This window comes from Neofelis nebulosa, chromosome 9 (genome assembly GCF_028018385.1).
Source record: "Neofelis nebulosa isolate mNeoNeb1 chromosome 9, mNeoNeb1.pri, whole genome shotgun sequence".
NCBI lineage: Eukaryota > Metazoa > Chordata > Mammalia > Carnivora > Felidae > Neofelis > Neofelis nebulosa.
The window spans coordinates 110,153,753-110,177,946 of NC_080790.1; the positions used below are offsets into that span (position 1 = coordinate 110,153,753).

The 24,194-nt window shown below is 43.8% G+C and overlaps 2 protein-coding genes across 2 annotated transcripts in view; both read right to left on the bottom strand.

Moving 5' to 3' along the window:
• Positions 1-20,454, bottom strand: part of CDS2 (CDP-diacylglycerol synthase 2) — a 57,104-nt gene extending 36,650 nt beyond the window's left edge. The window contains exon 1 of the mRNA XM_058684959.1: positions 20,179-20,454. Coding sequence (XP_058540942.1) covers positions 20,179-20,235 — 57 coding nt within the window. The 5' untranslated portion in view covers positions 20,236-20,454. The remainder of the gene's footprint in view (positions 1-20,178) is intronic.
• On the bottom strand, positions 3,201-8,298 carry LOC131485458 (uncharacterized). The gene is given in 2 exon segments (XM_058684963.1): positions 3,201-5,046; positions 5,049-8,298. Coding segments are annotated over 2 exon segments (276 nt in total). The 5' UTR covers positions 5,206-8,298; the 3' UTR covers positions 3,201-4,927.
• Positions 20,455-24,194: the final 3,740 nt, after the last annotated feature.

Consider the following 24,194-nt stretch of genomic DNA (forward strand, 5'->3'; position numbering starts at 1 on the left):
ACAACACTGTCTGATATATCTGAGGTCCCCAGTACAGGTTTCTTCAGAAAGGGAGGAAGAGTGGGAAGATGACAAGTTAAGGAACAATTAAACAGTTCTCCGTTTCTGACTCTGTAGGTTAAAACAGAAAGCATAACTTCTCACATAACCAGCCGCTCTGCACAAAATGGTCCCGTCTCACTGTGTTCCCCCAGATTTGCACATTCCCTAAGTAGAAGGAATGGGAAATTTTTAAGAATGTCCTAAGGATGAGGCATCAAACATCCAAGAGAATAAAGGTGGTAGGAGAATGAGAAAATAATCTCCAGCAGCTACTGACTGCTTTCCTGTCCAGCAATCTTGCAAAAGGGAAATACCTGCTTCCTGCAGCTTAGGCTTCTAGAAGCTAAGCCCCTGTCCAACTGGTTGTTGCCCCAGACAGATGCAACAACCAAGAAAATCACTCACCATCTTTGCAACAGGTGCAGCTGTGACGGCCACTCCAGTCTCTGCACTGTGGACAGGCTGGCTCTTGTGCCCACCCAATTCTGTCTCAGCTGACAGTTGAGGTTTGATGAAAAAACTCTAACACCTCAGTAATCTGGCATTAAGGAGAAATCTGCGAATCCACAGTGAAACTTCTCAATAACCAAAATGTACCTACTTCATCAACAAAAAATGGCTTTTTATGTTCAGGATTGTAAATCTTCTACCCAAAGATTATTATGCACTTCTGCAACGAGGACACTTATTTAACAGGGCATCATTCTAGGTTTCCTTTGTTAAAAAAAAAAAAAAAAAAAATTCAGCTGAGTAAATTTTAAAGCTCTCATTGGCTTTTTTGAATGATTCTTGAATAGGACGGCATCCCTCTAGAAGACAGAAAGGAGCTCTGACTAGCTGTACAAAATGAAAGACTTTTATAGGCAGAAGGGAGTAGGAATAAGGAAGTCACGCTAGGCCCAAGCAGATTGGTTACTGTGAGATCGTTTTCCTTTAGGGGACAACAGGGGTCTATAAGGCAGATTACCTAACCGGTGCTATCAGATGACTTCTGACTGGTTTAAGATTCCATTTCTGCCAGAGCCAAAACTAAGTTTCAGTTTGGTGATGTAATGCTTAGCGAAAGTGACTCCATTTTTGGGCCAGCTATGTTGTTTTCAACACCTGAAATCTCTACTGTTCTTCTGGCTGGGCAGGACTCAGGGGCTAGTGAATAAAGATGCCGCCTGCCCCAATAGTACAGACCCTGTGCTTCGTGCTTAAGTTTGAATCCCAGAGTATCCTCCCTCATTATCAGGCCACTGGCTAGCTGCAGACCTGTCTTGAGAGTGTTTCCAAGCTGCCTCTCTCCCAGAGAACTCTATCAAGGATGGAGAACTCAGATGGCCCAGGTTCTTAGAACTAGGCCTGACCTGAGAATGGACACAGGGCGTGAGTAATTCACAGCTCAAGAGGGTCCTCAGGCTCAGTGCCCAATCAAGGACTTCTAGGCATGCGCTGTTAGACACCAGCCCCTGCTGCTCTCAGAGCATTTACTCCAAGAGGTCGTGGCTGGGAGCAATAATCTCTCAATCAGAAAGGCTTGAGAATGACAGGACCACATGACACTTAGGCCCTGCAGGTAGGTTTCCTGCAGCCTGAGGGAGACATGGGGTGAGAAGAATTATCTACCTGTAGGCTTCTACACAGAGAGAAGGAAATGCAGGTCAGCACAGTGCTTTGTGGCAGGTGACAGGGAGGAGCTGTCTACACCCAGTCCAATTCATCTGTCATACCTGCATGCTATCTATACACCAGCAGAGTTTCATTCTATTAGGGGGAGGCAGAGGATGAAAGCCATGACAGCCTCCAAACCACACAACCTCCAAAACAGTGAGCAAATGTATACCATTCATATTCACAAAAACATTTGCGGTACTTAAGAATACTGGAATTCACTAAGGCTACATTAATAATGAATATCAATCCTGTAAACACAAGTAAGAGGGAGTGATAAACTAGACAAAAACAAAAAGGCTGCAACCGACTTTCCAAAGAAACAAGTCTATCTCAAGAAGAGATCTCAGAGGCATGGGGAAAGGGGGAACCAGTATATGCTGTGTGATCTTAGAAGAAATAACGTCACCTTCTGGGCCTCAGCTTTTTCACCTATAAGAAAGAAACAATTCTTGTCTCAGGGGTATTGAGGAGATAAAATAAGGTAGGTGTTTTTCAGACTGTGGGTTGAAACTTACTGGGTCTTAAAATCAGTTCAGTGGATCACAACTAGCAAAAAATAAAATCAAATATGGCGCCAGAAGTCAAGCTACTCCTAAAAGGGGTACACGTCATGTTAACATAATGTGGCACTTCAGTATTAGAAATAAATCCTGACATGCCAATATTTTCTTTTTGCTCTACAACAACTCTAGTCACTACGATCAACAAATTCTTCCTGCAACCAGAGCCCTGGTTCTCACTGCCTGGCCAGTTGCTAATCTTCACAGATGACTTAACACCACTCCACCTTCTGACAACCATATGTGCTAGGGACAGCTAAGTCTGACAGCAACCAAGGAGCTTATGACCAAGTCGGCAGGAGAGCTGTGCCTTTACTGAATCTCATGGGACCTGCACAAATCTAAGACAAGGAGTCTAACTCCAGAGACTTTCTTTGCTGATGAGACAGCACCTACCCAGAATTTGAACAATCTCCATAGGAGACTGGAGAAGGAAGGAAGATGAAGAAATGGGGTGCAGGAATAGAGAGGGTGCCACAGAGGAGCTGGGGCTGAGGTGGGCATCAGGGGATGAGGGCTCTATGCCACGCGTGCTTCACATTGCTCGAGCCTCCTTGCAGCCTGCAGGGCCTGTGCTAAGATGCCCCTGCTTCCAGCATGCAGGCCCCAAGGAACTCTGGGGCCACTGCCCCCACTTCCTCTCTACAAGACTGTTGCAGAGTGAGGCAAGTACTCTCCCACCCCCATGGGGCCCTGTTGGCCAACGCTGAGACACTCACAGGTCTTCCTGTGTTAGGGCCAATTTGGCCAAACGATGGAAGAAAATGACTGGGGAGACCAGGAAGCCAGGAAGGCAGAATGGCAAAACAAAGTGCATGGAACTCAGATTCAGCCTCCCTGGGTTCAAATTCTCACTTGAATTTCAGGCCTTTTAGCTCATCCCTGTAAAATCGGAGTCAATACTTTTTTTTTTTTTTAAAGTTTATTTATTTATTTTGAGAGAGGGAGAGAGAGTGCGTGTGTGTGAGCAGGGGAGGGGCAGAGAGAGTGGGAGAGAGAGAGTCCCAAGCAGGCTCCACGCTGTCAGTACAGAGCCGGACGCAGGGCTTGATTCCACGAACTGTGAGATCATGACCTGAGCCGAAATCAAGAATCAGACACTTAACCAACTAAGCCACCCAGGCATCCTGCAACCAATACTTATAATCCAGGAAGCCTGCCTTTAGATATACATACAAGTGGCCAGCTGGTGGCTGCATGATCAGTCAGGCCGTATAATAACATCACAGCCCTACTGAACAGTGCCCCCTGGCCCTCAAATACCTGCCAGGTGATCACTGCACCATGTCTATGAAAAACAAATCATCATTGTAAAAAAAAAAAAATCCTTTAGGAACAATATCACTTTGGCTCTTTCAGCTCCCTTAACTATTAAAAAAAAAAAACTCTTATAATATGGCCATGCCAACAGAAAAAAATCAGGAGAGACAATTTGCCAAATACAAACAACCTGTATACTTATTTAACCTCACTAATAATCAATGACATAAAAAAGAAAATGGCCATAGAAGCCATCTTCTCACATCAGGGTGAATAAATAAAGAGAATATTCACTGTGAACGAGGCTTGGAGAAAACCAGTACACTCACATAGGGCTCACACAAATATAAATTAGTACCACCTTTCTGAAAGGCAATTTGGAAAGACGTATTAAGAGCCTTTAAATGATTCACATCTCCTCTGATCTAGCCATTCCTTGATGAGAAATATATCCAAAATGAGTATCTGGAGAAATGTATCATTTACATGAGGATGTGCATCACACCATTATAAGAAGAAACAATTTATATGATCTACTTAACAAAAATAGGGAAAAACACCAAGCAGCCATAGAAAAAAGATTAGCAGGACGTGACAAAAATGTTAGCAGCAGCTACATTCTGGGTAGTAAAATTAAAGGTAATTTAAATTTTTTAATATTTTCTCATCACCTCCACATTTTCCACCAAACAAGTATTGCTTCCATAATTTAAAAAAAGTACTAAATGGATACATCTAAGCCTCTCAATTCCTCTGTGCTGACATCTCTACTGGCTTCCCCCTAAACTCTCTGGTCTGGCCCTCAAGGCCTTCCCATTGGGACCCCTGACTCATTCTTGGTGCATCTTTCCAGACACATTCCTGCTCCTCCAGCTCAAATGTCACCACCCCACAAGACTTTCCTCCACTCCCGCCCAGGCAGTGCTGAACACTTCAGAATGATGAGCGAGCCCTAGAATCCCACACAGATGACCATAGGAGGCAACATGAGATTCTTCAAAAGTAACCAAAACAACCAGCCCCTGAGGTCAGCTTCCACAACCACATCACCTATACTGAACTCATCAAAGCTAAGAGAGATCTGTGATGAATGAAGATGGACATCCCAGGCCAAATTTCCCTGGAAAAAAGGGGAGCCCTGAAAAATCTCAAACCATCCTGGTTTCCCATCCCCTTTTTGGTCCCCTGGACACTAAAAGTCTTTGTTTTCAACTTCAAATAGTGGCTCATTCTCATACTTTGGACATTTTTTTTTTAATCTTATTAATACAGTATTTATTTGTCTTTCTTCTGTCAAACCCTGAGCCAACCACTTTCCACAGGCTGCCTGGGGAGGTATAGGAAAAGGAACATACAGGGCAGATGAGACTCAGGAGAAAGATCTATGGGAGGTGGAGACGGCTACTTCACATGGCAAAGGAGGTGAGAAAGGCCACTGTCAGGAAAAAGAGCCCCATGGCCTCCAAGAAGGCAAAGCCCAGGACGACACAGAAGAAGAGCTGTTGCTTCAGAGAAGGGTTCCTGACATAACCAACGATGGAAGTACCAAACACTGTCCCAATTCCAGCCCCAGAGCCAGCCACCCCTCCTGCGGCAGCCCCAACCCCAATGAACTTGGCTGCTGTGTGGACGTCCCTTGAAATGGCACTGGTTTGGAAGATGTGGCTGGGAATAAGTAAGGCATGGGACTGCCAAAGCTGCTAAGGCTCTCAACTTTCAGTGGTTTTAACACCGCTGCTCAACAGCTGAGAAGTGCTCCTGACAAAGAAAGGGTGGAGACAAACTCTGCCCAGGTGTACATTTTCAGGGGACGAGGAGCTGTGGCAGGAGAGCTGTGCCCAGTGCAGAGAAGACAGAGAGCTCCTATTTTAGATACTTTAAGACCAATGAGAAATGTAAGAGTCGTGTTAGAATGCCAAACCCAACACTCCAGATAATTCTTCCTGAGATCCAGGAAACAGGATGTCTAACCATTTCTCCTAGGACTCAAGCAGGACCCTCAAGCAGAACGATGAGATGCCACCTGTCTGATAAAAAGCCTCTAGGAAAGGCGGATATCTCTGGAACAAATGGCCCTTTGTCAGAAGTGCTCAAAATAGCTACTCTGCCATGGCGTGTTTTCAGCAGACCACTATGTGAAAACTGAAAATTCTCTGTACAGAGAACTCTATGGAACAGACAGAAGATAGAAATGGCAACTGTTCTGGAAAACTGAGAGTCTGGCTGACATCCCTGTAAGAAAACAAAGCCCATGTGGCTCTTGTTCGCCCAACACTATAGGAGATGACAGACATCAGTCTCAACACGGCACAGAGCAGATTGTAGTGGGAGATTCTATTTAAACTAGCCAGTGAAGAAGGTCCTTGGGCTTCTACAACTACCCTCATACTCAGAGTAGGATGGGACACTATACACCTACAGTGGAAGGGAACAGAAAAGATTCATGATTTATGCCTTCGGAGGTAAGCCGCTGGAAAAAAACTGGCTAGAGGCAATCAGAATGCAGGCTGGCTGGTCAGTCCCCCTGAGCCTGCTTACACATGCGACATAATGGGACCCTTTCTCAACTGATTATTTTTCCACCAATGACCTCTTATTTAGAAGACTATTATTATTTTGAAGACTGAACTTATTAGTAACTGATTCATTTCTCCAAAGAAAACTGCCATGTCGCACTAAGACCCTAACCATGGCATGCTTGTTAGGCCCTTCAGGTAGCAAGACAGCCCTGCCAGGATTTCCAGCAACTGACTGTTCCAACATCTAGGGAACATACATTTCCGCTGCAATGGTGGAAAGAGGCTACATGTGCGATAATCATTTTTATCTGAAACCATCTTGTTAAAGCAGCACCACCGCTGGCTATCTTGAACAGGTACAATTTCATAAGAATTAAGATCATCATTTTAGGGGCACCTGGCTGGCTCAGTCGGTAGAGCATGCAACTCTTGATCTGGGGTCGTGAGGTCAAGCCTCACGTTGAGGATAGAGATAACTTAAAAAAAGAACAAGAAGATTGTCATTTTAGGTAACATTTACTGCTCTGCCCTATGGAGAGATCACAAGATATAAATTAGAGGAGGGATATGAAACTGAGAGCCTGTTTTTTTTCCTCTACCTTTAGAAAAAATGTTGCTGGACATAGTTGGGAACTACTGGGATGCAGGGAGTTTTCTGGATATTACTCTTGTTTGCGAGACATTTATGGACCACTCACCAATAAATACCCAAGGCCTGTGCCTGGACAGTTCTCCCACTAAGCAGCAGGCAGCTCCTTGTGCTTGATCCCCTGGCCCTTCTTTCCCATTCCCACACCTGTGAAACAGCCCCTCTTTTCTCCTTGTCTGGCTGTCAGTGACTCAGCTGTCTACCACCACCAGAGGAGACCCTGAGCCACCAAAACTGGACTTTTCTACTCTCTACCTTCGTCCTCCCACAGCTTTGCTTCTTCACTGCTATGTAGAATGCCTGCCAATTTTTCATAGGCATCTTCAGGCCCATGGAAGTGCTCACAGTTCTCCGTTTGTCCCAACATCCATTCTCCTTTCCTTCCATTGTAATAGGAACCCCAAGGTTTAGTCAAGCACACAACCACCAAGAGGGGGCGTTTCCCAGCTTCCCTTGCAGCCAGACAAGGACATGTGAGAGTTCCGGCCAATGGGATAGACGCAGAAATAGTGCATTTCCTAGAAAGAGTCCTTACAGGAAAGGACTCTCTCCTTCCCTTCTTCCTCTTGGAATATGAATGTGATGGCTGGAATTCCAGCAGCCATCCTGTACCAGGGGTGGAAGTCACCCGACTCATGATGGTAAACAGCAAGATGAGAAGAAACCTGAATCCTTGACACTGTGAAGCTGCTGGAATGCCCACCTCCAGACTTCTTTTGTGTGAGGAAGAAGTGTATCTATACTTCTGTCTTGTTTAAGCCACTATCATTTTTGGTTTTCAGTCACGTGTAGCTTAACAGGGCAGCAACTACTTTTTGGTACAGAAGCCAGAGACTTTGTGCTAATGCTTAAAGAAATAGATTATAAACACACACAGTACTGGTTATTTCATAAGATAATAGAAGCTAATAAATAAGAGTTTAACAAAATCCATTAAATGGGCCACGTATAAAGCTTTTATATTTGTATACATGTATACAAGTTTGCAGTTCAGAAAAATTTAGGCCCCATCACCTTCTGAGATACCATCTTCCATGAAAGGATTTTTGGACCATTGTGGGAAACAATGGTGGCAAGGTAAAACCTTGTCTACTACTCATTCTACTTGATCTACTTGAAAAGCTGTGTTTCTTTTTTCTCAAAAACTTGTTCTTTCAGGATCTGGTAGCACACCTCTCTCCTGACTCTTCCTTGGTCCCCTGCCCAGTCTCATCTCCTCCACCAGCCAACTCCAGTCAAACACAGGCCCTTCCTAGGGTCGCTCGTCAGCTCTTGCCCTTCTTAATGTCAAGAGCAGAAGCCCGGAATTCACAGGTGTCATCAGTCAAGAGCAACCATTTTTATCCTTCGCCCCCAACACAGAACAACAAAGGGTTGCAACAGCCTGCTTCTAATGTAAGATCAACTCAGTCTCTCAAAACTGAAAACTTCCTGTTGGTAAAAGCAGACAGAGTGCATGCCTTTTGACCTCAATATCCCACTGCAATGAATGTCATTAAGCACAGTAAGGAATAAAACCATGGCCTTTTAGGCAGAAATAGTAGGGGACTGGGACCATCCATGGATGTGAGATTTTAACAAATTTCTGGATAACAAAGTAAACTGAAGAACAAAGGAAATGTTCAGAAGAACAGAGGAAATGAAACAAAGTGTAGACAAGAGTATACACTTCAGGAAGGCTGCAGAGAAAGTAGAAGCCCTCTGCCCTCCACGACCCTGGAGGGTTCTGGATTGAGATCTGACATATGGGACTGGGATGGCATTTAGGAGGTCCCACTCCCTAACCGCTCAACCTAAAATGAAGTCTATCGCGCAACAGGCCCCAACCAAAAACAACAGTCTCAGACAAATTCCCAGTCTGGAGAGAGGTGAGCCAAGACATTGCTATGTGTCCTCCTCATCCTCTCCTTGTCCAAATGGGAAAACTTATTTGGATTATCCTGCCTCCTTCCTCCTGTCCCAGCTGTCCTTGAAGAAGAGAGAGATGGAAGATAACCTTTAGTTCATAGTCACCAGACCCAGTGAGACCACTGGACATCAAATGGTGACAAGGAACTCTGGGCTGCGCAGAAGGACTAGCAACTGGATGGGCTTGGTGCTGCCTGCCTTGGGAGGAAGTGAGGTGTTCTGCAGGCCAGAAGAAGAGACTGTATCAAGTAAGCACACCCTGCGAACCCTCCCCAGTTCGTGTTTGCCTGGGAACATAGGCACAGATTGTTAATATGCAAACTTCAAACAATGCACATGATCTTCAACATGAGGTTTTCAGTCAATGTTTATGTAAGAAACAAATGTATATTTATGTCTCAAAAATCCATTTGGCATTTAAAAAAATATTTTTAATGTTTATTTATTCTTGAGAGAGAGAGCACGCACAAGTGGGAGAGGGGCAGAGAGAGAGAGAGAGGGAGACACAGAATCCAAAGGAGGCTCCAGGCTCTGAACTGTCAGCACAGAGCCGAACGTGGGGCTCAAACCCACGAACTACAAGATCATGACCTGAGCTGAAGTAGGAAACAAAACAATGCATGGGGAAATTTTCAAGTTACATTCCAAATAACACTGGGAGGAGGTCAGAATCATTAGATAAATTTCAAGTCATTAGTCAAAATTCAAAAGGAATGTACAGTCTCCAGAATTACTGGAATTTTGAGAGTCGCACTGGCAACATATGCTTTGTGAATATATGAGGTTTTCCTTTAGAAAAAAAAAAAATGACATGATGTCTTACAGCATCATACAAAGAAATTTTTAATGTAACAACCAGGAATGTAATGTAGCTACATTCTGTAGTTTTTTCATCCTAAAGCACGGTCCACAAGAAGATGAAAGCTGGCCAGTTTAGGAAGCTCCGCTACAACACCAGGCAAAGGTGAGTGGGTTGCCCAGTTTGACCATCCACCTAATAATGGATCCCGTCATTAGGGTGACCATATAACGTATCCTCCAAACTGGGACACTGGAGGGCAAAGGAGAATGTCACCCACCTCATCTACATCCATTAGCAAAGACTGCTTCAATCCTTCTCTTCCTTGGTGAGTAATAATGCAGTTCATTAAAGCCGCAGTTCTTGATTTTTTTTTTGTTTTTTTTTAATTCTCAAGACCTCTTTACACTCTTAATTACTAAGGACCTCAATAGTTCTCTATGTAGGTTATATGCATCAATATTTGCCATTATTGGAAATTAAAACAGAAATCCCTAAAATACAAGAATACACCAATGTGGTGGTTCCTAAAAATATTAAACACAGAATTACAGTATGATCCGGCAATTCCACTTTGGGGTCTCTGCCCAAAATGACTGAAAGCAGAGATCCCAACAGATATTTGTACACCCATGTTTATGGCAGCATTATTCCCAATTTGGGTGGTTTGCAGGCTGGGGCTACTACCAAGAACACTGCTTTCAATATTCTAGAACTTATCTTTTAGTGAACATTATATACAGATTTCTATCAGGTAATCACCTAGGATCTATCCTAGGTCGTAAGATTTGTGTATAAAATAGGCATTAGTAAATATCTGCCAAACAGTTTCCCAGAGTAATTGTACCAGTTTATACTATCCCAAACAGTATATGAACTCCACGTACGTGCCATCCCTTAGTATTATCAGTCTTCTTAATCCCAGCCATGCTGGTGGGTGTGCAGTGGAAATCTCATTGTGGCTAATGATGTTGGGCACATTTTCATATATTTATTGACCGTCTAAAGAGCCTTTTTAAAACTGAGTTGTCTTTTTTACATGTTCATTTTGTAGAAATTATTTATATAGATTCTGGATATGAGTCTTGTGTCAAGTATCTTTTTTATAAATATCTTCTCATCTGTAGACTTCCTTTTCATTTAGTTTAATAAACAGAAGTTCTTAATTTTAAGGTAGCTCTATTTATAGATTGTTTCTTTTATAGTTAGTGTTTTCACTAGGGACTTTTAAATATCACTATACCATTATCATACCTATAAAAATTCATAATTCCTTTATATTAAATCTCCAATATTCATATTTACACAAAATTTTCAATTCTTTTCTTTTCATAGCAGTTTCATTAAATCAGGATCCAAATGAGGTCCAGAAATCATTAACATGCCTTAAGTCTTTTAATCTGTCGGTTTTATCATATCTATTGCTCACACACACACACCCTTTTTTTAAGTGGGTCAAGAAGTCTCTTGCCATATATTTTTTAAAGTAACCAGGTCATTTGTCCAGTGGTGTTTTTCAACGTGTTCTCCTGTCCTTTGAATTTCCTGTCAACTAGCACTTAGAACTAAAGTCTTGATCAGGCTCAGGTATGATTTTTGGACAAGATTCCTCCATCAGTAGTACTGTGTACTTCCATCAGGAGATCCACAATGTCTGACTGTCTCTCTCATGGTAGCAGCATTGATGGTTATGGTCTCATTCTATCAATTCAATGGGGAGTTGAATATATTAATATTCTATAACTCCTTTTCCATTTATTTATCCAATAAAAAGAAACTTTTTTTTTTTAATGCTTATTTATTTTTGGGAGAGAGAGCACGCGCCAACAGGGAAGGGGCACAGAGAGAGGAAGACAGAATCTGAAGCAGGCTCCAGGCTCTGAGCTGTCAGCACAGAGCCTGACACAGGGCTTCAACTCACAAAGCAATGAGATCATGACCTGAGCCAAGTCGGAGGCTTAACTGAGCCACCCGGGGGGGGGGGGGGGGGGCCTGTAAAGAGAAACTTCTAATCAACTATTTGGTTACTCTAAGGTACAGTTCCTATGGGAAAAGCATGATAATGCCTCAAACCCCATTCTAAGCCCCATTATCCAGATGAGAAAACTGAGTCAAATTATTGGGGGAGCCAAGTTATAAACCAAGCAGTCCAACTAGGAGTCAGTGCTTATAATCACTAGGCTATAATGCCTCTTCTAAGATCAAGAAACAAATAAATACTCCGTATGTCTCTGTGGGAGAGGAGAGACCACAAAGATAGACACTCTCATGAAGTTAGGGTGCTACAAATTTACTGCAGGAAGGAAACATATTAATTGTGTCAAAAGCTTAGACAACGTACATCCCTTTTTGAATCAGCAGTTCTAAACATAGAACTTGTCTAAGTGCAGAAAGGGTTTTATGCAAGCGCAGAAAGGGTTTTTTGTGTTGTTTTGTTTTAACAAGGGTACTTCCTGCAGCATGCTTACAATAGCAAAAACACTTAAAACAACTTAAGAGCCTGATTGGTTCGATAAGTTAAGGTACAGCCACACAGTGAAATGACACATGGCCAAAGAAAGGACACTGGTTCATTGTTTAAAGACTTGAACAATGTTTACGGCATATTCTTAAGTAAAACGGAGTTATAAAACAGTAGTATATATAATACAGGAAGGTGCAATGTGTATAAAAAGAAAGGCTATACACCAAAACACCAACAGTGGTTGGTTATCTCTGAATGGCAGGCTGAAGGTGATTTCTTTTCTTTTTGGTGCTTCTACAATGAATATCTTTTTATTTCCATCTGTTTCTTTCATAATGAGAAAAAGTTTGATATATTGTTTACAAAGAACTTAATGAACCTTAACGATGTGGGGAAATGCTTCTGACAGCATAAAAAGGGAAGCTATCAGATCATACATGGTAACTACAATTACAGCCATGTGTAGCAACATGCATTTGAACAATGGTTGTTTCTCTGCATTACAGGATTACAGATGGATTTTGTTCTCCTATGTATACATTTCTGTGATTTCTACAATAAATATATGCCAGGTAAAGTACTGAGATGGAGAAGATCCAAAATGGATTTTGAGAAAATAAGATTTAAATAGGTAGAGTGTAGAGAAAGAGCACAATTCAGGGGTTGGAGACAGCAAGAGCCAAGACTGATACCATAGGGTCACCAAGCAAGAGGAGGGACCAGTTAAGAGAGAAGGCTATGAAGGACCAAGTTTAAGAGATCTGAAAAAGGGGCCAGAATTCTTTTTTCCCCTGTAATTTACAGGATGGTTTCAGAGCTGTCAGAGGACAGAAAGGACAGATGGACTAGAACCGACCATGCAAATTCTGAAAGAACGGAGCTCAATTAGAAGGGTTCACAATAGTGCTGAATTATGTGAAATGCACAAGAGCAACAGGTAAGGAATCTGGGTAACACGTGGGTAGAACCTGTGACCTAGATGCGGTGAGGGAGCAGAGACACAGGGACCAACGGATTTTAAGCTGGAGCAACTCAGAGATAGGATTCTACTTGCACAGGAGACAGAAAGAGGGTCAATGTCTGGAACAAGACAAGTCAGATTTGAGATAGTCACTGATTAAGGGATATGCACTGGGGAATGTCCTCTAAGCCCCTGGAACCACCAGGACTAGCAGGACACAGATTGTGGGGAGGAGGCTCTGAGAATCACCCACTGAGGAATCTGGGGTCAATGACAGAGATCCTCTCAACATCAGAGACCCAGGAGCAGAGAGCATTGTCAGGAAATCCTAGACTCAAGGGCTCTTTCAAAAACACAGCGGAGTCTCCAGAGAAGCCCCAGGCTGGCCCTGTGGTGACCCTAATACAAAGGACATCCGACTTTGGAAAGACCGATCAGGTCCCGCACCAACAGCAGGCATTCAGGAGCCCCACAACCTGGCTCGAGAGGCTGCCTCTGTGGAGAACTGGGTAGGAGTGAAGCTGCAAGTCACAGTGTACCCTTTGCACCTTTTGAATTCTGAACCATGCACTGTCCAGTCAAAATGACACAATAAGGTCTTGAAAAGGTCACTCAACTGAATGGGCCCTATGCCATCCCCACTGCTGGGGCAAACAGCAGAAGAACAAAGATCAGGGACCAGCAGGGCGAGCTGCCTAGTGGAACCAGCCTACCATCACTGGCACTGCACCACCACGTGACAAGGCTTGGAAGGCAAGAACTCTGCCCAATGTCGGGAACAACAGATTTTTCCAAAATCTGGGAACAACGTATTTTTCCAAAAAGACCCTGGCAAAAATACCAGTCAAGAGTCAGGGTCTCTATGTCTCTTTCACAAGCCAGAGGCAGTACAGCACATGAAAGGCCATGCTTTCTCACACCCAGCAGCCTCCAGCACCAGTCAGGAAAGTCAGGGAGGCTGTCAGAGCACAGGGAACAAGAAGCTGTGTGCAGGAAGTTACTCTGCAAGTCTGCAAACAAGTTCAACATACTCCACCTGTGTGGATCTGAGAACGGATGGAAGGGCGCACAAATCAGAAACACAGTAGTCCCCTAGTCTGCAGTTTTGCCTTCCCAGGTCTCAGTTACCGGCAGTCAACCAGGGTCTGGAAGCAGGCGATCCTCCTGAGGTATCGTCAAAAGGTCAACAGTAGCCAACTGCCAAGTCACAGTGCCTACATCGTTCACCTCACTGCGCCTCATCACGTTGACGTTTTATCATCTCACATTGTCACAAGAAGGGCAAGTACAGAACAGTATTTTGAGAGAAAGAACACACGTAACTTTTATTATAGTACATAGCTATCATTATTCTATTTTAACACTGTTGTTAATCTCTTACTGCACCTAATGTACAAATTAAGCTTTAGCATAGGTATGTACGTATAGTAAAAAACACAGTATATACAGGGTTCGGTGAGATCTGCAGTTGTGGGCATCCACTAGGGTCCTGAAACACGTCCCCTGCAGATAGGGGGTGGGGGGCTGCTGTACTGATGCTCACATTCTTTCCAACAGTTTAAAGGAGGATCATTTGCATCCTTTTGCAACTGTGAAATTAGTTACAAGATTCATTTGGGGGCAAAGTTAGATTTCTCCAAATATTTGGAGCCCGAACCGGTATAAAATCCTGAACATTTTCTTCACGAACACAGACACCAGCCCTCCTCCCTCGGAGACAACAAAGACTGAACACAGCAGACCCTGGATTCAGGGGATGTTCTAAGGAGAAAGTATGTTGAATACTGAGTGACTGATTACTGCTGGAACAGACAGTTCCGATACTATGAGTCATCATCCGGAAAGCAGGCTCATAGACAGCTCAGAGGGAGAAGCCCGCACCACGCCGGGAGCTCCTTCCAAGGATACCCAAATGGCTCCCCCAAAGGATGGGCTTCAAAATCTAGAAATCACGGGGCGCCTGGGTGGCTCAGTCAGTTAAGCGGCCGACTTCGGCTCAGGTCATGATCTCGCGGTCTGTGAGTTCAAGCCCCGCGTCGGGCTCTGTGCTGACAGCTCAGAGCCTGGAGCCTGTTTCAGATTCTGTGTCTCCCTCTCTCTGACCCTCCCCTGTTCACGCTCTGTCTCTCTCTGTCTCAAAAATAAATAAACGTTAAAAAAAAAAAATTAAAAAAAAAAATCTAGAAATCACCAGTCATCCAGTAACAGGGAAAACTAGGCCTAATCAACTTTTTCTGCCAATTTTTTTCCCTCAGAATCTCCACATTTGAGAATTTTCATATATATATATATATATATATATATATATATATATATATATACACATATACACACACACATTGAAAAATGTTGCCATTTTTCTGATTTTTATAGCCACATAAGAAAAACAGGTGATATCTGGGCATGTTTTATATCAAAGCCAATCTGTATTGGAGCTTTTAAAGTCTGTAAATTAAGTCTATACCTGTGAAGGCAGCATATGCAACATGAGAAAAAAACAGAAATTAGAAAACCTTCATACTAGGACCCATTCTGCCTCTAACGAGCAGTGTGCTCTTCAGCAAGTAAACCCCCTGGGATGTGGTATCCTCTTGTATAAAATAATGACCCCTGAGGTCCTTCTAGTTCTAACACCCGATGAGAATAATTTAAACTTTTTAAAAGATATAAATTCTTCTAATGAAATATCACAAATGTGTGCAAACACAAAACATTTCAAACAAAATTAGCTATTTTTTTTAAATGTTTATTTATTTTTGAGAGAGAGAGAGACAGACAGAGCGTGAGTGGGGGAGGAGCAGTGAGAGAACCCAAAGCAGGGTCCAGGATCTGAGCTGTCAGCACAGAGCCCGACTTGGGGCTCGAACCCACCAATGGTGAGATCATGACCTGAGGCAAAGTTGGACGCTTAACCGACGAGCCACCCAGGCGCCCCCAAAATTAGCTTTTTAAACAAAAAAAGATTTTAAGTAAATTTCTACACCAAGAGTAGGGCTCAAACTTAACAACTCTGAGATCAAGAGTCACACGCTCTACCTACTGAGCCAGCTAAGTGCCTCAAAATTAGCTTTTTAAAAAAAATTAATATTGAGTAGTCATAAAATGGGAGGTAATTGAGCTTTTAAAATTACAGTTTGATCAACATAAATAAGAAACTTAAAATGGCAGGTTATATGACAAATCTTGCACCTTCTCTCCCTGTTTAAGAGCCATAGTCGAAGGGCACCTTGGTGGCTTAGTCAGTTAAGTGTCTGACTTCGGCTCAGGTCGTGATCTCACAGCTTGTGAGTTCGAGCCCCGCATTGGGCTTTGTGCTGACAGCTCAGAGCCTGGAACCTGCTTAGGTTCTGTGTCTCCTTCCCTCTCTGCCCCTCCCCCACTTGTGCTCTGTCTCTGTCTCTCAGAAATGAACGTAAAAAAAAAAACAAAAAAAGAAGAACCATAGTTAAAGTTTACTGATTTTTCAATACCAAAGTATTTCTCAATGTTAAAAAAAAGAAAGTTGAAATACAGCATTTCTCCTACATCTGTAGTTTTATAGCTCTTAAAATAAGATATTATTTCAGTAGTTCACTCTTAAAAATCAGAAAAACAGGGGAGCCTGCATGCCAGCTAAGCATCTGACTCTTGATTTTGTTCAGGTCATGATCTCACGGTTTGTAGGATCGAGCCCAGTATCAGGAACTGTGCTGACAACGCAGAGCCTGCTTGGGATTCTCTCTCTCTCCCTCTCTCTGACCCTCCTTCCTTCACCCCCACCCCCACTCAAGGGTGCTTGCATGCTCTCTCTCTCAAAATAAATAAACATTTTTTTAAAAATCAATAAAACATTTTTAATTACTAACCACTGTCCTAAAACATATTATAGTTAGTGCAGTAAAGGGAAGATAATTGCATATAGCGATGCTGCTTCTACAGCCTGTGTTTCTGAGCACTGAAAAATTCAGCAAGAAAATGAAGTCAAAAGATAGGTCAAGGAAGGCCAAGCCCTGTCTGTAACCCTTTCCTTAAAAAGTGATGAATAGATGGGGCGCCTGGGTGGCTCAGTCGGTTAAGCGGCCAACTTCGGCTCAGGTCATGATCTCGCGGTCCATGAGTTCAAGCCCCGCGTCAGGCTCTGTGCTGACAGCTCAGAGCCTGGAGCCTGTTTCAGATTCTGTGTCTCCCTCTCTCTCTCTGACCCTCCCCTGTTCATGCTCTGTCTCTCTCTGTCTCAAAAATAAATAAACGTTAAAAAATTAAAAAAAAAAAAAAAAAGTGATGAATAGGGAAAGACTACTCCAAAAACTCATAACTTGATGGTTTAATTATCTTACAAGAATGGAAGGTGAAGATTATTTTTTCTATAAAACTGTATTTTAGCCAAAGACAACATTAGCTAACCCATTATCACAATGTGACAATTCCTGCTCTACCCTACGTAACATGCATATTCATTTAATCCACAGGAATATCCTATGAAGCACATACTAATTTTATCACCCCCATTTTAGGAATGGACAAACTGAGGTGTTTATACAAGTGCCTTGCTCAGAGTTACCCTGCTGTGCTCAAAGTGGCACAGCCCCTTTCCAAATGATGTCACTATTTCCTCCCCATTCTGGTTTCATCCATCAAAGGAAGCTTTGAAACAAGTAAAGCTCTAATTTAAGTAGCACTCTAGCACCTAAATACAGCAGCCTTCACTCTAACCTTCAAAACAAAGTCTCCTGAAATGTCAACCCAAACATAAATTGTAAGATGCCAATCTTTTGGCCCACGTTTCATCCTTTTCTTTTCTAACCTCCATTGGAAAAACGTGGTTGGGCGGAAAGAGGATCATTCCCAAAGCTTAAATTCCAAGTTTCTTAAATTTGGCAACAATACTGTGCTTTTGGGACTTTAAAATTATAAGCACGGCTCCCAGAGGAAAACATTTCCTTTATTAGCAATTGGCTTTGAAAATTCCATTCTAGGATGCTAAATATAACAAAATACCTTCTGACTTCTAATAAACACATTCTCCAGATTATTTTGAAACTAATGATTGCTTATTTACAAAACAATTTTGCCACAACCGTTAAGCAACTGGAACATTTTAAAGAGCCTTTTAAATTTGTTCCAGTTCTTTTAATGAATTGACCTGGTATTATTTTCTGGATTCTTCTACCATGAAATAAGAAAGTCCTCATTTCACAATTCAATTTTTTTTAAAGAGATATACTTGTTTTATTACTTCTAATTTTGTTTTAACACAAGAATGTCAGCAAAGCCAGAGTCACGGAAATAGGTGTTTCAAACTCTGAAATAGAGTAAATATTATTGAAGACTCTACTATATGCATTCATCAAAGGCAAAGAAAACGTTTCACAGTTGTTAAACTGTACCTTTATTATTAAAAATACCATACGTGATAGTTCAGAAATACTGAGTGACTGGGTGAGGAGCTGAGTGCCCTGTTCTGGGCTAACGGACTACATCAATCAGCTTTTAACTGAATGCAGTAGCCTCTGTGATTTAGGAACAAGCACTTAGTGGAGCTCACCACCCCAGGCATTGTCATTGTATAAGTGGCTTAAGTGCAGCTGTGAAAATTTAAGGTATCTTTAGCTGGACAGCTCCTCCTGTCCTCCCTACCTAAAAACACGGAAGGAGAAAGTAATTAAGACTCAACCGGGCACTTTTTCTCTGGGAGGTGGACCCAAGGAGTTGGGTGGGGAGGCTAAAAACTTTCACCTCATAATCCCAAGGGTCGTGGGTAGGCGGTTTTGTTTTCACCAGTAAGTATGTCTATTACAAATAGCTTTTCAAAAATTATAGCCCACTGGCTATCATGCCTTCTTTTTATCTCCCTCTCTTCCCACCTTTTAGGCCACAAAGTCCCATTAACATGAGGTCTATCTCTCACCCTTAAACAAGGCTACACACCTACAAACATTTGAATATTCACCAACTAGCATGGTAGCACAGAGTTCTTTTAGGCCCAACCAGAACATTTAATGGGAAGGTAAAGAGACTTCAAAGTACCGTTTCTCTGCAAGTGACTCCTAAACTTCTGATGAAGCCCTAAATTTTCTCCAAAATCTGCCCTTGGACGATCCACTGTCAAGAACAAAAAACTTGTTTAACACCCTATTATCTTTCACCCAAAACACTGCTCCTAGTGTAACTGCTCTGTTAACACTGTCACCAAATCTTGTGTTTTCTTCCTTCCTGGCATCTCCCTAATGCCCCTTTCCTCCAGTTACCAGGCAAGCAACATACATAAGTGGGTGCTGTAGGCATGGTGTAGGGCAACAGGGATTGGTGGGAACTGCTGTTCCTCAGCTCCAGCCCCACGTTAATCAGGTGGGAATATGACGGCAGACCCTCCAACTCTCCACATAGGCCCGAAGTTCAGAAAGTTGGGAGAAACCTTCTGGTTTTTAAAATAGCACGTCAACCAAAGCAAACATGTGCAGGTCACACACTGGCCACCTCCAAGTTAACCAGTGTCTTCGATTCCGGCCCAGGCTCCCTCGGTCCATTCTACACATCACTGCCAGATGAATTTACCAAATACACTGCTCCTGAAGCTCGAAATACTACCGCGAAGTCCCAATCCTTAGGCTGTCATTCCACCTCCACAGAACAAACCACTCTCCACCGTCCTCAGCTCCCCTACACAAATCTTGCACTTGAGTCGGAGGTGTCTACTCCCCTCATCCCTCACCCCCCAACCAGCTGCATCCCTACCAAGATGGCCTCTTTTTTTACCTTCCTGCTCTAACCCATCAATGCCCACTCTCGAAGGAAGGAAGATATACGGGGAGTATACCTTCCATCACCTGCTGAAGACGTGAGTCAAGAGACTTCTCTGCTTAATTGAAAGCCACGGGATTCAACTTTCAAGAAAGGATTTAAATCTCCTAAGAAGCAAAGCCCATGGCCTTGTCTTGATAGCCGCCTCCCTGCCCAAATAACATTTTAAAGGAGAGGAGAGAGCCTCAGACGAACTCAGGGGAGTCTCCTGCCAAAGAAGGCTTTACGGGGTCTTGACGTCTCCACACCAGGAAGGCCTCGGGGAGGTGAGAGACTGGAGGGGGACCCCAACCAACCCTGCGAGGCAGGTGGCCGCGCGCAACCTCCCGCGCGCTCCCTCCTGCGCCCGGGAGATGCCACCCCCCCCAACCAGATCCCGGGGCCCGGACCTTCCGCCCCCTGATGCGCGCTCCGCCGGGGCCCCCACCCAAAGACCCTGGGCGCTACCCAGGCCCGGGGCCGCCGTGGGCCACGACAAAGAGTCAGAGAGCCAGACGACCCCCAGCGCGCCCCCCCGCCCCGCGAACCTGCGGGGGACGCCGCTGCCCATCCGCGCCCACTCCGACGCCGCCGCTACCTTGTCCTCTGGCGGTGCGTCCGGTTCGCGGACCGCTCTCTGCCTCAGCTCGGTCATGCTTGGAGACCCCGGCGCGACGCCGCAGCAGGCGAGCAGCGCAGCCGCCGGAGCGGGCAGCTCAGTGCGGGCGCGCGCGGACTCCGCTGGGCCGGCCCCGCCCCGCCTGAGCCGCTTGCAGGACCCACCACAGCCCTGCCGCCCGCCGTGGAACTCGGCCCCGCCCAGTGCTGCCGCCGCCCTTTCACCCAGGCGAAGCACGGTCAGCCTGCTCCACCACCCGCCCGCTAGCTCCTCTCGAGAGGGCGGCCCTGGAGCGAGCGCGCACGCGCACCGCCGCCATCACGGCCCCAGAGACCCACCAATGGCGTGAATCCGCCAGGGAGGCGGGGCGGTAGGGGCGGGGCCGAGAGGACCGGAGAGGAGCGGAGAGGCGTGCATTGGACTATCAACGTGAGGAAGCGGGAAAAGGCGTGTGTTTCCGAAGGAGACTAGCCAATGGCAGCTCGGGCCTGACCTTGGTCGACTGGCGCTGGCGCCCAGGATCCTAGAGGTAAAACTGGTAGCCGGGGGCTAGAGGTGGGAGCCTGGAGGTTCTTGTGTGGGTGGTGTTTTGCTGATCTTAGTTTCGCGTCCTCTGTAACCGGGGCGCGTCCCTCACACGTATAAGCAGATACTTGTTAGGCCCTGAGTGGAAAGGCCTGCGGAGCCCACCTGTGTAGGAGAGACTCACGTGATAAGGAAGTGAAACCCAAACTTAAGTCGGCTTTGCCTCTCCAAGCTGTCTCTAGTACTTATTGAGTGTTAATTATGCTAGGCACTGAACTAAGTAATCGCCTTATCTATCTCAATCTGCTTGGAAGTGGATATGATTTTCGTTTTATAGAGTTCTTACACGGCTTTTCAAACTTCTGTCTTCTGGACTGTTGAAAGACCTTTTCTTGGACGGGAATGTTGCCTTCTTCGTTCACAGTGCCATCCCCGAGGTACCTGACACATCCTTGGTACTTGAATGGATTTAAAAGTTCTCCTAGAGAAAAATGATTTAACCAAGGTCTCAACAGCTAGAAAGTGCCCACTAGGAATTAGAACATAGATCTATTTGTTACCAAAGTCCACGATAACCATTGTACATACTGCCTGCCTTCCTAAATTCATTCATACCTGTGTGGTTCAAACATTTCTTTCAGCGGTTCCTATTTTCTGCTTTGTAAGTGATGTAAAACAAGTATGAAATGGGATGCCTTCCCATAAATATACTGTAATTTAGCGAGAGAAACTTGCACACGTAGGAGTTGCAATTTCGTATTAGCAAATTTGACCTTAGTTTTGGATGAAGTAGCCAAAATTCTGAGAAAGGCGTTGTTTCCTTGATTTGTATAAGTATATTCCCAAGCTCCTGTTAACCGTGCTTGAGAGTGACAGTAAAATAGGTATGGAGGAATACTGAATCCGGGTGTGTTTTTTTTTTTTTTTTAATATTTATTTTTGAGAGACAGCATGAGCAGGGGAGAGGCAGAGAGAGACACAGAATCCGAAGCAGGCTCCAGGCTCTGAGCTGTCAGCACAGGGCCCAACTCGGGGCTCGAGCTCACCAACCACGAGGTCATGACCTGAGCTGAAGTTGGTCGCTTAACCGACTGAGCCACCCAGGCGCTCCTAGGTGTGTTTTGTTTTCTACCAACAATGTTGCACAAATACTTGGTGGGGTTTTTTTTGGGTGGGGGGGGGCGGGGAAGGGGAGAAACAAACCACTCCTTTTAAGCCATACTTTATTTATAGAAAGCTTTGCTTGGGGCGCCTGGGTGTCTCAGTCGGTTAAGCCTCCGACTTCAGCTCAGGTCATGATCTCACGGTCCGTGGGTTCGAGCCCCGTGTCAGACTCTCAGAGCCTGGAGCCTGCTTCAGATTCTGTGTCTCCCTCTCTCTCCGCCCCTCCCCTGCTCATACTCTGTCTCTCTGTCTCAAAAAAATAATAATAAATAAATAAAAACATTAAAAAAAACTTTGCTTTTGTATTTTGTCTTTTATTACTTATAAAAGTAAATAGCATACTAATGGTAATTTTAAAGCTCTTTTAATCTGTTGAGGACTGTGTGACCACCATTTTGACCAATGTCAGCGGTTACTTCTTCATCTAAACACCAGACACGTATTGAGTAAATTAACCAAGGTTTATTATCTAAAGGATGTAGAAGGATGTCAACACAGAGAGCCAACAAGGTCATCCTCTGAGACAGAAGGTGTTTGTATCCAGATCATTACTATTAGGGTACTTACATAATTGAAAGGTCACAACTGAGAAGTAAGCATCACAGCAGTCCTTCCAGCTCAGCTGTTGCCTTTCAAATCCAGCCTAATATAAAGGAGGCTGGAGAGCTGTGCATACAAATCAGAGTTTCAGAATGGACAGTATGATTACTAGGGTAGATAAGCCCCTACAATTTGGCCTGAACAAACTTCTCAGCCATTGCTCTCAGCCCTGCCGGGCTAACTGAGCTTAGACCAAGTACATTAATGAGATCAGTGCTGTAGAGAGCAGGGAACAGGTACTCAGACCTCTGAAAGTCATACTAATAGGCCTTTAGGCAAGCTTTAGGGTCTAGCTCTCTCTTAACTGTAGAAAGAAATTTTTAGGGGCACCTGGGTGGCTCAGTCGGTTGAGCGGCTGACTTCGGCTCAGGTCATGATCTCACGATCTGTGAGTTCGAGCCCCGCGTCGGGCTCTGTGCTGACAGCTCAGAGCCTGGATCCTGTTTCAGATTCTGTGTCTCCCTCTCTCTGACCCTCCCCTGTTCATGCTCTGTCTCTGTCTCAAAAATAAATAAACGTTAAAAAAAAAAAATTTTTTTTTAATTTAATTAAAAAAAAGAAAGAAATTTTTAAAAATCTCCCCTTATCTCCAGCCTGAAGAAAGATTTTGTTCCTTTACATTACCTTACACCTCCTCCTCTATTCCTGATTTTTCTTTTCTAATCCTCATAATAGCTCTTTCCCTAGGGTCATTTCTTCTGGGCTTGTAGCATATCTTGTTTACAGTGACTTTTTCATTGCATTCCTTCATTAGTTCCATTATTTTTAGATGTTACTTAGATTAGTTGAGGTAACTAACAAGAGATTCTTAAACCGCCCCCCCCCCGAATATTCAGGCTGACTGTGAACTCAGTGTAAGTGGACAGCTATTGCTATAATTATTATTCTACGATAAAAACACTTCCCCCCTTTCTGATATTTGAAAACTACATTGGTACAAGCAAGATAATTCTTCAGTTACCTGAAGAATTTTCTTCTATTACATCGGAAGAACTAATAATTCTTTAAACAGTAACTTCTTTTAAAAATTGTCATTAAACAAATACAGGCTTTATCTGCTTTTTACCTTGCCCTCCATATCGCCTTTCTAGTTCTTAGCCTGACGAGTGTTTTCAGGGAAACCTTACTCAGTATAATGAGGCAACATGCAAAATGGAATTACGAGTGCACTCTGCAGAATTGTCAAACTTCTTAAAGCTTCAAAAATGCAAATCCTGCCCTCCCACAAACTTAGTCAATCATTAGTCCATTTAAACTATAATGTCAGTTTCCTCTCGGCAAATTGTAGGTCTGATTTTTTTCAAACCAACAGTCTACATGGAGGAGCTTTAAGCAAATATTCATCTATTGATCACACATGGTGAGAGACAGTACTACTCAGGCCTCATTATTTATTAGAATTACCTGGAGAGCTTCTAAAAGATACTAATGGAGGGCCCACCCTGGACCAACTAAATAAGAATCTCTGAGATGGAGCCTAGAGGAAATAGGCTTTTTGGTTGTTGTTAAGCTCCCCAGGTGTTTCTAATGGGCAGCTAGAATCGAGAATCACTCACACATGATACCACCTTGTAAAGAAATTTGCCAGAAATTATATAAAATAGTTTACAGCATTTTTCTCTCCCAACATTCATTAACATTTTCTGATCAACAATACATATCTGATGAAGAATGCAGAAAAATAAAATGGAAAATGCAGAGACATA